The 15,049-nt window shown below is 44.9% G+C and overlaps 1 protein-coding gene across 5 annotated transcripts in view; it reads left to right on the top strand.

The window, feature by feature from the left end:
* The window catches only part of TAF6 (TATA-box binding protein associated factor 6), a 262,044-nt gene that overhangs the window by 184,987 nt on the left and 62,008 nt on the right, over positions 1-15,049 (top strand). For all 5 annotated transcript variants that reach the window (XM_069646383.1, XM_069646386.1, XM_069646390.1 and 2 more), the window contains exons 11-12: positions 6,917-6,991; positions 7,351-7,476. In XM_069646383.1, coding sequence (XP_069502484.1) covers positions 6,917-6,991; positions 7,351-7,476 — 201 coding nt within the window. The remainder of the gene's footprint in view (positions 1-6,916; positions 6,992-7,350; positions 7,477-15,049) is intronic.

Genomic DNA, 15,049 nt, shown 5'->3' with positions numbered 1-15,049 from the left:
GCGGCCAGGTATAAAACCGCACTGGTCAATGTGTATTATGTCTCCTATGATTCTGGACAGCCGCTTAGCTAATATTGTAGTTAAGATTTTTACGTCATAATTAAGCATCGCTAGTGGGCGATAGCAGTCACACCGGTCCGCCGGTTTGTTGGGCTTTAGGATTGGGACCACCAGTGTTTCTCTCATGCTCTCAGGTAGTATCCCTCTCTCGTATGCTTCCTGGTATATCTCATGTAAAAGGGGCATCAGGGAGGGCTCATAAGCTTTTATAAAATTCTGGGGCAGTCCATCGGTGCCAGGTGCCTTGCACGTGGTCATGGACCCTAATGGCCTCCGTTATGTCTTCTGGTGTGATGTCTGTTTCTAGTATGTTGGCCTGTTCCGGGGACATCTTGGGGAGCTCTATCTCGTCCAGTGTGTCCATTATTTGTTCCTGGGAAACCTGTTCATTATGGGAATATAGGCGTACGTAGAAGCATTTGAAGGTATTATTTATGTCCTGCTGTATGTGATGCGTGTTCCCTTCGTCGTCCTGCAGTGTGGTGGTAGTGTGTCTGGGATGTTCCTTTTGGCAGAGCCAGGCCAGTAGCCTACCTGGTCTGTCCGCCTCTACATGTGCTCTGTTCGTTTTGGCAGTGTTGTCAAACTTTTCTAGCCTGCTCCAAGCGGTTGCATTCTTCTCCCTGAGTTTCTGGAGTTCAATTTCTCTCTGCTGGGTGCCTGTGGGGGCGGCCTCTAGCCTTTCAATCTCCTTCTCCACCTGTTCTAGTTCCCTCCTTAGTGTTTTCCTGATTCCCCTGGCCTTTGCAATGATTTCCCCTCTTATCACTGTTTTTAGGGCCTCCCATTCTGTGCTTCGGTGTTCCACGCTGCCCGTGTTAGCTTCTATATAGTTGTCTAGAGACTCTTGTAGTTCTTCTCTAAAGGCTGGGTCCTTCAGGGCATCTATGGGCATTTTCCACATGGGGATCGGGGGTCTAGGGCCACTGTGGTTCCATGTCACTAAAAGTGGGGAGTGGTCCGTGATGGTTCTCCCTAGGTACTGTGCTTCCCCCACTTGGGGTAAGTGTTCCCTGCCTATAAGGACGTAATCTAGCCTCGTGCGTAGATTTTCACCAGATCCTGATGCCCTGTGTTTGGATTCCCCCCAGACTACTCCCACTAGACAGCCCTCTCCCGAGAACGATCAAATGACGTTTAATGCCAGGTTGCGCAAGGCAGCAGAACATTTCAAAATCGCCACCGATGAAGCTGTTCCTAAAGCTGACTTGGTGGAGGATATTCTTAAAGGGAAGCCACCGGCCAGCCAGGCGATTCCTCTCCTCAACTCGATTCAAAAGCGTCTGGCTCCCTCGTTAGCAACACCTGCACTCACAAGAGCAGTTAATCCGAGGATAGAAAAGTATTTTCAGCCTTCCCCCTCGGATCCCCTTTATATCAGAGGTCCCTCCACCCCAGACTCTCTAGTGGTGACCACTACAAATAAAACGGCAGGGCGTCCCCTGTCAACCGGCGAGGTACCCCCTGGCAAAGAGTGTAAATGACTCTACTCCCTAGGAAAGAGGGTCAAGACGGCAGCAGTTTTTTATAAACGCATTGCTAACAATACCACCTTGTTAGCCAGCTACGCAGACGCTCAATGGGCCTTGTTACAGGAAGGCCTGCAGGAGGTTCCTGACCCGCTACGGACTCGTCCTCTGGCCCTGGTAACCAAGGGCAGGCAAGTAAATCAAAGTATACTTGAGAACACTTTGCATTCCGCTGAGACAGAGGGTCGATCTTTGGCTCAGGGCACCCTCCTAAAAAGACATGCGTGGCTAAGAAACTCTGAGTTCAAGCCAGAAATGCAAGCGTCACTTATTAATAAACCCTTGTAAGAATCCAACCTATTTGGAAGAGCTGTCGACGAGGCTCTCGAGACCGCAAAGAAAGAGCACGACACACTGAAGACGCTAGACCAAATTACACAAAGACCCTCCACAAGGCGAGGATCTGGCTCCAGAAGCAGAGGCTCCCCGGTCTCCATTTCAAAATGACCCAAAGATTCGGGTCCCCTCTCATGCCTCCCCAGTCGGGGGCTGGTTAACATCATTCCTTCAGGCATGGGAGGGGATAACTATAGACCAGTGGGTGCTGAAGACCGTGGCCCACAGGTACTGTATAGAGTTCAGCCGGTCCGCAACGTTCAGACCTCCATGCGCAAGACGACTGACGCCAGACCATCTGCGTATCCTCCTTCAGGAAGTTGGGACACTACAAGAAAAAGGAGCCATAGAGGTCGTACCTCTTTCACAGGTAAACAAAGTATTTATTCAGTGTACTTCCTTGTACCCAAAAAGGATCTCCCCATGCGCCCTGTAATAGATCTGCGCCCAGCGAACAAATTTGTAAAGCCACAAAAGTTCTGCATGGTCACTCTGCAGGAAGTAATTCCCCTGCTCTCACAGGGGGATTACATGGCAACACTGGACATGAAAGATGCATACTTTCATATTCCGATGTTGCCAGCGCACAGAAAACGCCTCCGGTTCATGATACAAGACAGACACTATCAATTCAGAGTACTACCCTTCGGCATAGCCTCCGCACCAAGGGTGTTTACAAAGGTACTAGCAGTGGCAGCGGCACACCTGCGCAGGCAATCCATCCCGGTCTATCCTTGCCGTGATGACTGGCTCATAACAGGGGACTCTTACGAAACCGGTCTGTCAAATACCCAAAGAACGATAGATCTTTTATTCAGTCTGGGATTCTCCATCAACGAGAAGAAATCCAGCCTAGACCCCCAGTCAGGTCAAGCAGTTCCTTTGGGCTCTAATTCGAGCAAAGGACGGCCCTGTCTTCCCCTCCAATGAGAGGGTCCAAACCATGCTGTTTCAAATCCCTCAATATGTAGCCAGTCGAGAGGTGACTGTCCGCAAGGCTATGCATTTGTTAGGAATGATGGCGTCATGTATTTACTTGGTGCCTCATTCGCACCTGCGCATGCGTCCAATGCAGGAGTGGCTCAGCAGCCAGTGGTGTCAGGCCAGCGGACAATGGGACGATCTAGTGGTTGTCTCGCCAGCCCTTGTTCTCTCGCTACGGTGGTGGTCGAGGGACAACCTCTTGAAGGGGAAATCCTTCACCACCCCTGCAGTGGAGGTTACTCGAACTACAGACGCATCTCTCACAGGTTGGGGAGCTCAGCTGCTTCAACAAACAGTGCACAGAGTTTGGTTGTGAGACATAGCATCCAACCACATAAACCTGTTGGAACTATTAGCAGTATTCAAAGCACTGAAAGCTTTCCAGACACAACTACAGGGAAAGTCGGTCCTGATCCTCACATACAGCACCACGGCCATGTACTATCTGAACAAACAAGGGGGCACTCACTCTCCAGGGCTGTAAAAACTGTCCCAGAACATTTAGAATGGGCTCTCAAACACATGTTCCTGTTGTCACAACATGTTCCAGGGGAACTCCATCTTCTGCCAGACGTACTCAGCAGAGATTTCCCACTACCAATGGAGTATGAATGGCGATTACACAAAGACATCGTCTCCAACGTTTTCGCAGAATGGGGGTTCCCAGGGATCGACTTGTTCGCAACTCTGGAGAACGCTCAATACCAAGAGTACGCCTCCAGGTACCCCCAGAAACGTTCCAAGGGGAACGGACTCTGGATAACATGGTCAGGAATTCTTTTTACGCTCCTCTCCAGCCCTTCTCCCCCCTCTTACACCCCCCCCCACCAAACTCCCCTACTCAACAAGATAGTGCACAAGATGCACCAGGAACAAGTCACAATGATATTGGTGGCCCTCATGTGGGCCCGCCAACCTTGGTTTGCTCATCTGATGGAGATGTCCGTATCCCCTCCAAAGAAACTGCCATACCTGTACATGTTGTCGCAAGTTAAAGGGGAGACACTTCACCCATGCCCGCAGACATTGAACTTAGCGGCCTGGCTCCTGAAGTCATAGAGTTTGGGCACCTGCAACTCCCTCAGATGTATGGACATACTCAGGGAGGCGAGAAAACCTAACACTCTATTGCTATTCCAGGAAGTGGAAGCGGTTTGTCATCTGGTACAACTCTAAGAGCATCAACCCGATAGACTGCTCTCCCACACATATTGTTTTGTAACTGATGCATTTACTTGACTCAGGCCTGGTTCACTTAGCTGCTCTTTCAGCCTACACTACTTCACAACAGAAGGTGTTGTGGTGGAAGATACCAGTTAAGGCTTTCATGGAGGGAGTAAAGAGAATTCACCCTCCCATTTCTAACCCGGCTCCTGGATGGGCCCTAAATGTGGTGTTGACTAGACTTATGGGGTCTCCTTTTGTGCCCATGCATAGAGCAAGTCTTAAAGATCTCACCTACAAGACAGCCTTTTTAATAGCTATTACTTCCATTAGGAGAGTAAGTGAACTACAAGCGCTCTCAGCAATACGGACTTCTGTACACACCTTTACAAAACACTATTGCCTAGACACTCATTCTAGGTCTGATTCTCAGGTGGGACAAGCAGTACTAAGACATCATTTTACTACTGTTCCTTCTCACAACCCACCTCCAACTCAGGGTACTGCTCGCTAGTCTATGCACAGCATGTGATTCTAAGCAGATTACCAAGCATCAGAAGACAATGCATTACTTACCGTAAAAGCATTTCTGATTATTGTAGCTGCTTAGATTCACATGCGCCCACCCTTCCTCCCCCCCTTGGCTGGAAGGAACATAGACGTCTTACTACCTTCTCTTTTCTGTACTCACTCACGTTAGTCATAGGCTCCCTCATGGCAGAAAAAATACAATCGGAGGGACCTCGATGCATGAGGGATTTTGGGTACACTACACTTCACGATAGGGATAGTGTTACAGGCATGCCCATGTCGACGTCCCCGTTCGATTCTTGAAAGACCAGATGCAATACTCTGCAGTGACCACTGGATGTCAGACTATATGCACAGCACGTGAATCTAAGCAGATCCAATCATCAGAAATGCTTTTACAGTAAGTAATGCATGTCTTACTGTTCTAAAGAATTCTTTTTGCCTGAGTATATAAAATAGACCTCTATTTTTACAATATCTAAAGTGTTTTTTGGACCATGTGTATGCTACAAGTTTGTACCTTCCTACAGCCCTCTCCTCCTAAGATAAGCCTGGCGGCTCTGCCGTAGCTACCACTTTACTGGATAATACAGGCCTTTACTAATAGTTGTAGTTCTGTATTGCCCTAAGTATATTTTTAGAGAGTCCTTTGAGTGGGCTTCAGAAAAACTGTCCTAACAGCGGTTAGTACATTTGAGATATATGGTGCGCTGCAGAGGTCATTACGATTGGTTGATTTAAACAAGTGGGTGAAAATGACCTTTGCCAATAAACCTTGTATACATCGATCTTTCATGAACAAGTGTCATCGTTATTACAGAAAAGAGTGCAATGGTTTCGAGCGAATGCTGTGTGTCTAGATCTGTACCAGTCTCGGCTGTGGTTGTAGTGCATCCATGGTCCAAGAGGAGAACCTTCTTCCACATTAGACCCTTAAAGAATGAAGTTAAACCTGTAACCCCCTCTTCAAACAATGGGGTTTATGTTCTCTTGATTCTCTGAGGATTTGCAGAAGTAAGAATTAACCTTGCAGCATTGGAGCGTGACTGGAGAACGATCCTAGCACTACTCACTTAGTGCTAATAAAGCGTGCTGGGACTCGATATAAAGAAAATAAATTATTGAAGCTAAAAAAAAAACACTTTTTCAGCCGAGTGCATTACCTCTGCTAATAATTCCACCAAATAATTATTTAATATGCTTAAACATTTCTCTCAATCTACAAATGCATTAAAATATGTTGATCTTTGCTCGGATTGTTGTAACAGCTTGCCTTTACAGGAAAAATAATCCATCTTGAATATGTGTAGCCACCTGACTGTTTTCAAACTTGCTCATCCTCATTTGTGACATTTTCTGATGTTGAGTCCAAGAGCCCCACCTCAAGCGTTCTAAGTGACTGATGGATTTGATGTTAATCCATTATTCTCTATTTCTGACATCATACAAACATGAAATACTCCCAGCTGCCTGTAAGATCCATGTCCTAGACTGATTGATTGAAAATATAGATAGCTCAGCCCCTAGTATTGCCCCCATACTAAATAACATGCTTAATCAAGGCTTTGTAACTTCCTATTTGAAATAAGCTTGGATTACTCATTTATTTTTAAAATGCCTTCATTGGCTATTTATGCAGCCACTCATTTTCACTCCATTATGAATGTTCCTTTTCTCTTAAAGATTCAGGAGAAGGTTGCAAGACTGTAATTTCAGAATCTGATTGAATCTCCTGAACCTTTTGAGGGGACTGGCAGTCTGGTCTTCAACCAACTAGAAGCACCCTGTTTGCTCTATTACATGTCAAGGAAAATCTGCTATGAGTCCTTGGTAAAGGCTCTGCTGGGCTGCTGATGTCAATAGAGCTTTCAGCGGCCTTTATACAATTGATCGGTCTTCCCATTACCGGGCCATGAATATTTTAAATCTGTCTCGCAGAACTTCAAGTTGGCTGTCTTGCATTTTTGTCACACCAGATTCGTCAGAATCAGAATTGAGACTTCATTTCTTTGAGATGCATGGAATGCGGATATTAACTTTGAGTACATTTTTGTTTCTTGGTTGAGTCGGGGGGAATCGACAGGTTAGCAACATATGAATGGTAATGGAGGTTTCTGGAGGTTTCTTTTGTTGCTACAACAGTTTGTTAAGCATAGCTTTAATGTGAAATCTTCAGTAATGACCGCCTTTCTAGTAGCTAGTGTCCTGGGCCCTTCAGCGAAAAGTGTTTCTAAGGAAAAGGCTCACTATGTTTATGGTAGTTATTGTGGAAGTCAGACTTTTTCAAAACAAATATTTTTCATCCATTACAGAGCTGGGTTGATGATAAAACACCCTGGACCACACGCTACGGTTCCATCGCAGGACTTGCAGAGCTGGGACATGATGTGAGTTATTCTTTTGCTGACTGCTTCCTTATGTATTCAGTGATGCTCCCTCTGTTCAAATCCACTCTGTACCTCAGTTTAACAATTTGTAAATGTATGATATCACAGCAAAATGAAGTTTGCATACATTGTACAACGTCCTGGTAAGACTGAGGTAAGAGCAGTTTCAGCGGAAGTCTTTGTGACTGCTACCAGGGTAGTCTGGGAAGATTGTCTGTATGCTGCGAGGTGTCCAGCTGTTGAGCATGAAATCCATGCAGGATGTTGCTAGGATGGGAATCTAGATGTGCAGCCTGTTCTTGGCTAGAGTGAATCTCCCCATCCTCTGTCCATGGTTGTCTTATGGCTTCTCCCTCCAGGTGGTGAAAGCACTCATTGTGCCACGGTTGCAGATCGAGGGAGAAAGAATACGGGGAGTCATGGAGGGTCCCATTGTTACAAACATTGACAAGATTGGAGCGGACCACGTTCAGAGCTTGTTGTTGGTAAGTGAGACATTCAAACTGGTCTAGCCGCTGCATGTCACTTTATTCATTTTTCATTTTGGCTAATTGGTGTCACCATATTGAAATGAGTGTGTAGATAATGCACTACCCAATGCTCTTAGATCCGAAACATCTCACTATGCCTTCCGCAAAAACCTGAAAACCGCCCTTTTCAACTAACTTTCGACGCACAGTTATACTTTTTCTTCCAATATAGCACACCATGTATTCCTAGCATGTGTCGCTATCTGCTTTCTATGTAACTAAGCTATGATCATTTCCTGTATGTCTCGAAGCCATGATCACCCTCTGTAACCAGCGCCACGATGCCCTTGGGCTGTTTGTGCGCTCAACAAATGTGAATAAATAAAGGGCATATGAAGATGGATACACAGCTTTGGGGGAGCAGGGGGTGTTTAGCTGCTGCAGATGAAGTGGCCTGATCCAATGATTTATAGATGGGGACGCACATGCCACAAAAATAACTCCTTTTGTTGCTGCAGTCATTTTATCTTAATTATCTGAAATTAAGGTGCAGTTGCAGCATTTATTTTCTTTTTTTTTCTTCTCCATAATTAATGCTCACGTGCATGAAAGATGCTTGAAGGCAGAAAATAGTTTTTAGGCAGTGCAGTACAGCTGTTTAGGGCCCTCGTTACACAGCATCAACCTTAGCCTAAGGTGTGAGTGAAAACTATTGATATGATATGATAGTTTATTTATACAGCGCCTATACACAATTTGTTTCAAAGCGCTTCAAGGCAAGGGAGGGAACGAGGGTAAAAACAATGACATTCTTACAGGCCATGAACAGTAAGGATGTGAAATTAACTATCATACTCGGCCTGACAACATTTCAGAGCTAAGACATAGATAAGGAAGGCAGGGGAGAGTGGGAAGGAAATGGAAACAGACAGGCGACTACCGTACTAGGCCCGGCGACATTTCTGGTAGAGCTAGAAAAAAAACAAGAGGTGAGGGAGAGGGGTGCAGAAAGGTAGGGGAGGAACAAAAGAAGCGACTATTGTACTAGGCCTAACGACATTTCAGGGGGTGGGGAGGAAAAAACCACGAAGGGGAAGGGAGGAGGAGACAGACGAGGTTGCTATCATACTAGGTCCTGAGACAATTCTGATAGAGTAAGTGCATAGAAGAAAGTAAGGGGAGGAGATAGGAAAAGGGAGAAAGGGAGAGGAGGAGCGAACAGAGAGTAAGCAGTCAAAAAGAGTGGAGAATCAAGAGGGGAGAGTGAATACAATTGCAGAAGTCCGTACTAACATGTAATGTTGCAAGCCATGAGTACAAGATGCAAGGGAAGTTCAGCTTGAGAGTTGAAAAAGGGTGACGCACCGTGAATGAATGAAGTCCATAAAAGTTAAATCCAGCATTGGCCACAAGACAGTGATGGTGAAACCAGAATGTACCAGGACAGACTCCGGCAGAAGTAGGCTCGCGTGGGGTCAGGGGGCGCAGGGTAGAAGAATCAAGCAAAACAGGCAACACCTGTGTGCGAGAATGGGGGGGCACAAGGGAACATCACGGGGGGACCAGAGGGAGTAACGCATGTTGGTGCATGCTTACCTGCTGTCTGAGCAGGGGGTTGGGCCCTGGGTCCTCCTGGTCCGAACAGGTCCAAACGGGAATTGCCCTTCACTTGTGACGCCCGGGCGAGAGACGCCCTTTATCTAATAGTTAAGAGCAGGATGGAAGAGGCAGGGCTAAGAAAGGGACTTATAATGTGTAAGGAGCGGTGATGGCATCTGCAGAGGTATATATATTTAAAGTCTGTGGCTATCCTTGGCCTAGAGCAAAAGAGCAATGATCTGCCCATAAAGGCACATTGAGGCATTCATTATAAATTCTGCAGATTTCCTCTAATATGTGTTTCCTAGATATGCGAGTCAAAATGGAATGTAGCGTTATATTGAGAGACCACCCTTAAGCTGGGAGTTCCTCCACCGCTCCCACAATCAAGGAGCCCAACAATATTATGCTAGCACTGGCCTTATTAAAGACTCCTACAGAGCCGCAGAAATCTCCCCTCCTGTGCCCACAGTGAGCAAAGAACCAGCCACCTTCTTTGTCGCAGAAAACGCTGCTTCAAATACAAAACACGCTTTGTCTACATAGATTTCTGTCTCCCAAGCATGGAACACAGGCTACATAAACTGTCAAAACTCTTTTCCCATGAATCCCGTTGTAAGTGGAATTTCATCAGTAATATGGCACAATGCTAGAACATAATCTTCAACACTACTGGCTGGGAGGTTCATTATCAAAACATAAGCATCATTTTTGTTTTGTGGAAACTAGTTCACCTTCAAGGCTTCATGTATGGAGTTCACTGCGCACTGAAAATGCTAGCAGTTTAAATCACAGATTTGTAAAATGCATATGGCAAATAGCACTTTACCAGAATTTAGCTTGGGAAAAGAGACTGGGCTAGTTTAAAAACAAGACATACATCACACGTTCAGTGTTGGCTACATGAGGTCTTACTTTCGTAAATCACTGCTCACCCCGCCCCCAAAGACCGGATAATCAAATTAAATGCAGCACCCTTCTGTTCAAAGGCCAGGTCTAGGGAATGGGGACAGTTTAGGAATTTCGTTTTGCAGACCTCTCCCCACCGCCCTCACTTAAAGGCCTGTGTTGGGGGAAGTTGGACAGTAAAATGGGGATATTTATGAATGCTTGTTTTTCAGACCCCTCCTTAAACTTACGGCCTGTGTTGGGAAAGTTGGCCAGTTTAGACGTTTCTTTTGTGGGGCCGAGGGCAAACCTTGGTTAAATACAATGTTGAAAGGGTGGTGACAATTGGGAATTTCGTTTTAAGATGATCATTCCTTTTATTTTAAAGCAAGTTTTGGGAATGGGTTTCAGTTGGGAATGTTCCTTTTAGGGACCAGTATCTTTTAGTTTGAAGGGCAAAGTTTGGAGATAGTGACCATTCTCAATTGTTTTGCTGGCAGGTATATATTTTGTTTAAAAACAAGTTTTGGTAAGGGGTTGTAAGACAGTTTTTCATTAAGTCCAACTAAGGGCTTAGTAAATCCATTCAACTGAGACAGTACAAGACTCCACTCTTAGTATAAGGCTGTACCACCTGAGTTCATGGTAGCGTAGACCGAGCAGCCAGGCTTATATTAGTAGGGAGAGATCGCTGTAGAATCAGAACAAATACATTGTAATAGCAATGTGGCTCAAAGAAACACTGTATTGTAAACAATAATTGGTTAATTTCAATACAAGTAGGCCTAGATAAATCTTGAGGGAGTGTTAGGAAAAATTCTCAGAAATGTGCTAATTCCTCTCTACCTTAGAGACACCCTGCTCTTTTGCTGGACTTTAGGACTTTTCATTTCTAATCTGGAGAGGGAGACCTTTTTCCCACTCTCTCATGAATTTTTCTGTGATGTATATGTTCTGTTTCTTTTGACTTTGGAGTCTGGCAAACTCCATAGGCATCATCTTTACATTGTGACACACGGCACCTTCAGTGCAGTGGCACAAGGAAGTCTCTTAGATTTCCCAAAGGTTTAAATACCTTCTCTTGGTGAAACTACTGTTTCCAAGAGCAGTGAAGGGAAATTAACTTTACTTACATTTTGTAACTTTCTAGACCCAGCACACACATCTTACCATAGGGTGCTGGAGGGGTTACTTAGTATCCCCTTTGTCTAGTTTCTCATGTAACATTTATATGGTACCCTTTCTACAATTAGTGGCTGGTGGCAGTGGTTTACTTTTTACTACCATTGTGTGTTTTTACCGCGGGCTGCGTTCAGAGCTGCAGTAAAGCACCCATGGGTGCCCATTTTGTCAAAATGGCCCTAGTCTTCGTTTTTCACCATTTCTTGTTGAAAAGGTCCTTTGTGAGATAATCTGCATGCCAAACCAGGTTTGGTCCATTTGTCCGTTTTATCTTTGGCGGGATTCACGAGTGAAGCCCGACTCTGGCTCCAGCATGTCTGACAGGGGCAGGAAATGAGAGAGGTACACGACACTCCCTGTGCTTAATCCCCTTGATTACAGGAATGCGCCCAAAGGTGACTGGCTGGCTTGCTGTCCTTGGAGGACACCCACCCTGCTGTGTTATTGACAGCTAGGCTGCAATGAATGGGAGAAACTTGCATAAAAAGCAAGGCTTTTTGGCTTGGAAGGCAGAGTCGACCACTGGGCGAAGGAGTCCGAAGAAGAACTTGGAAGAGACGCCTGCTGCAGCTCCTGGACCGTTCGTTTGCCCGGTGAAGCCCTGCTGCTGTGCTGAAGCTCTGAATTCATTTAGACTAGACAAGCCCTTCAAGGACGACTTCTTCCTTTGGGTTGGTGGAACCAATCAACCCCAAAGTGAACTTGTTTGGACATCCTCCCTGAGCTGGCTGTACTTCTGCTGTTACTGGAACCGAAGTGCCAGGGAGAGGAACACGAAACGGAATGCATCACTTTTAAGTCGGACCCAAGCTTGTGGATGATCCTCAGGACTCGCAGTAAGCAGGACGGACCAAGCCTGACCCACCTCAACAGAGTGCTGGACCCTAGATGCGAGGACAGTCCACAGTGGTATCCGAGAGTCCACGTGGTGCTATTTTCTGAGACACGAGGAGCTGAAACCGCTGAATAGAAGTTTTGTCATTTTCTGCCGCAGACCGTCCCATTGCAGTGTAGGAGTCCTCAGACCTCCTCCCTCTTGTCCCCACGACTGAGGCTCTGGAACAACTTATCTACAGAGCTGCACAGGAACAGAAGCCAGCTGGAACCATTTCTTCTAACCAAAAGGTACTGTAAAGTTTGACATGACTTACCTCTTGTTGTAACCTTACTTGATCTCAGTTGAGACCTGTATTGGTTGCATCTTCTATCTCTCACAAACCTCCCAGCTTGTGACCCTACTTTTTCTAAAAAGACTTCTAAAACATTGTGCAAGACTTTCACTTACCTGCAAAGAAGATCTTCAGCTCCTCTAGACTTTGCTCAACTAACATTGGCTGTCCTGGCTCCCTGAGAGACTCTTCTTGCCTCTGACTCTGTGCCTTTACCTTTCCCTCCTGGAAAGTGTTAAATTAACTTTGCATTGGAAGCTTTAAAAAGTACTTAACTCTTTATGAATTATTTATTTAACCTTTGTTTTATTCCCATATCTAATCCATTACACTAAACCCAGTATTGCTCTAAATGTACCAGTGATGAATCAATGTCCGCAGTGTCCTACCTATTTAAATTACCTGAGGGTTTAGGAAGTGGCTGTGTGCCATCCCCAAAGGGTATCATCTGATTTAGAGAAATGGAGTGTGTTTTGAAGTACATTATAATTGTTACCTGTTTTGCTCCCTTCCGAAGAAGGCTTATATAACTGACTGTTAAATACATTCTTTAATCAAGAAACCTTGAGTGTAAGTGTTTATTTGAATAACTGTCACTGTGAAACTCTGTTACAACCCTACTGCTCACATTGACCCCTCTTGAGATAAGCCTGGCTGCTCAGCCACCATACCAAACTGTGAAGTACAGACTTGCACCAAAGGTTGGGTTCCTATTGCCTGGAGGTCAAAGTTGCTGTAGTCTTTCAAAGGATACTGCACACAATCTTGCCTAAAAGTGGAATATATTGTCAGCCCCTAGGCTGCGCTCTGATGAATAACACCTCCAACTTTAGCCAAAAACTTGCCCGAGCACTCACGACCATATACTAAGTCAAAAATTATATTCCTTTATTGTATCAAAAAGTAGTGCAAAACATCATAAAAATGCATACAAGGCAATACCTGGTCAGACCAGGCATAAGGCACCACTCGCCCCCAACGGGTGGAAAAACGCCACGCGTTCCGCTCAACTCGCGAGCTTCCTCAAGCTTGTAGTTGTTCCCAACTGGTGTGTTCTCGTGTTTATATTGACTCATAGGCCATGTCATGTGTTTCTCCCATTTGTTGCTCACGCGTCACATGATGCACTGTTCAAATTTCACTGAGAAGTACTCTATGGTTCTATATGTCGGAAAATCCGCCATCTAGGAGTGGCTAAGGTCTAATGGACCATAGGATAAAGTCTATAAAAATAAAATGCTACTAGATTATTTGAAATAGAACTAGCGCGTGTGGATAGCAAACACAGGGGGAGTCAAACATGACATGCCTGAGCGAGAGCAAATTTATATCAACTTAATGACGAGATCTCGCGCCAGTGCGCATTTACAATATGTGTTGCCTCTCCGCGCGAGAAAAAATTCTCCACGGTGTGGCAAACAATCCGCATGAAGGGGTGAGTACAGAAAAAACTTATACAGCGGCTACAGCCCAATATCAGTAATGCCAGCTTACACAATGCACGAGAGAGAGGAATCTTTGTCTAAGAAGCAAGTGTGCTAACTGAATGACGGGTGAGGCGTGGTGCATGTTGGACCTGCTAGTCTCTTACTCGCCAGGAGGATGCAAGTGCATATACTGGGAATAAAAGACAATTTCAGGCAGAACTATAGACGCCTCTCATTTCATATGGAGTGGTACAATGCTATGGATAGATAAAAACTCAGTGCATTGATAAAGTGCAAGTGCAAAATTGAAGGAGCATGATTTGAAAATAATCGGACAAGTGTCCAAATAGATTACATTTATCTAAAAGGGTTGTTACTACTCTGAAAACACTGCGATGTGGAAGAGACGGAGAACAGAGATCTCTCTGTCTCTAAGAATACCCAATCGTCTAAGAGTATATGAGCTGAAGAACATAGCACAATTATAAAAACACAACACTATGCTTGAAGGTGCACAGACCAAAGTATATAACCTAATTTGGAACACCTAACCGTAGTTTAGGGTAGTCAAAACCAATAGTTACTTTTGGATTACTTACAGTAGTACAAGGGTAGTAGACCCTGACAGTTGTACCCTGACGCTCAGCAAGAAATCAAATAGTAAGTCAACTGGACAATATACTTTTCAGAATAGTGGAACACTTATTCCAGGAACATTACACACCTATAACTCTGATTCAGGATAACAGTTATTCTAGAGGAGTTGAACCTTGGGGTGTAATATTTGATTAGTTGCATTGAGTTCACAGACTAAGGGAAGCAATAACTTGATAACTTATTTTTGGATGGTACACAGCTATGCAAGGTAAGTAAAACCTCTACATACCTACCCAGCAACCTAAAAGGTAAGTATGACCTCAGGAGACTTAGTCTGAACAGGCTAACAGCTAGTCAGGGGAAGCACGACCCAATTGGGGACACTCATACAATTATCGTAACAGCAATAATAAAGTGAAGTCAACAGCATTACTAAGAGGTGAGCCCAATTCACAAGCAAGTACGTTAACCTGCATTACTTTTGGAAAGAGGGGAACCCAATTCATGGCTGAGTTAGTTAACCTTCTACTTTGTTAGAATGGCGAGACAGTTTCTAGGGAAGGTAAGAAGTTGAGAATACTTATATAAGAAGGCACACCTCTTATCCAAGGTTTGTACATCCTATACATACCTTTCAGAATGGCAGAACATATCTAAGGTAAGCAATAGCTTTTTGTGACTATTCACTCAGAGTTTTAAGTTAGCAACAAACTCTTTTACAAGTAA

Source organism: Ambystoma mexicanum, chromosome 1p (assembly GCF_040938575.1).
Source record: "Ambystoma mexicanum isolate Mex_15411 chromosome 1p, UKY_AmexF1_1, whole genome shotgun sequence".
NCBI classification, from domain to species: domain Eukaryota; kingdom Metazoa; phylum Chordata; class Amphibia; order Caudata; family Ambystomatidae; genus Ambystoma; species Ambystoma mexicanum.
This window is presented reverse-complemented; position numbering and strand designations above follow the sequence as displayed.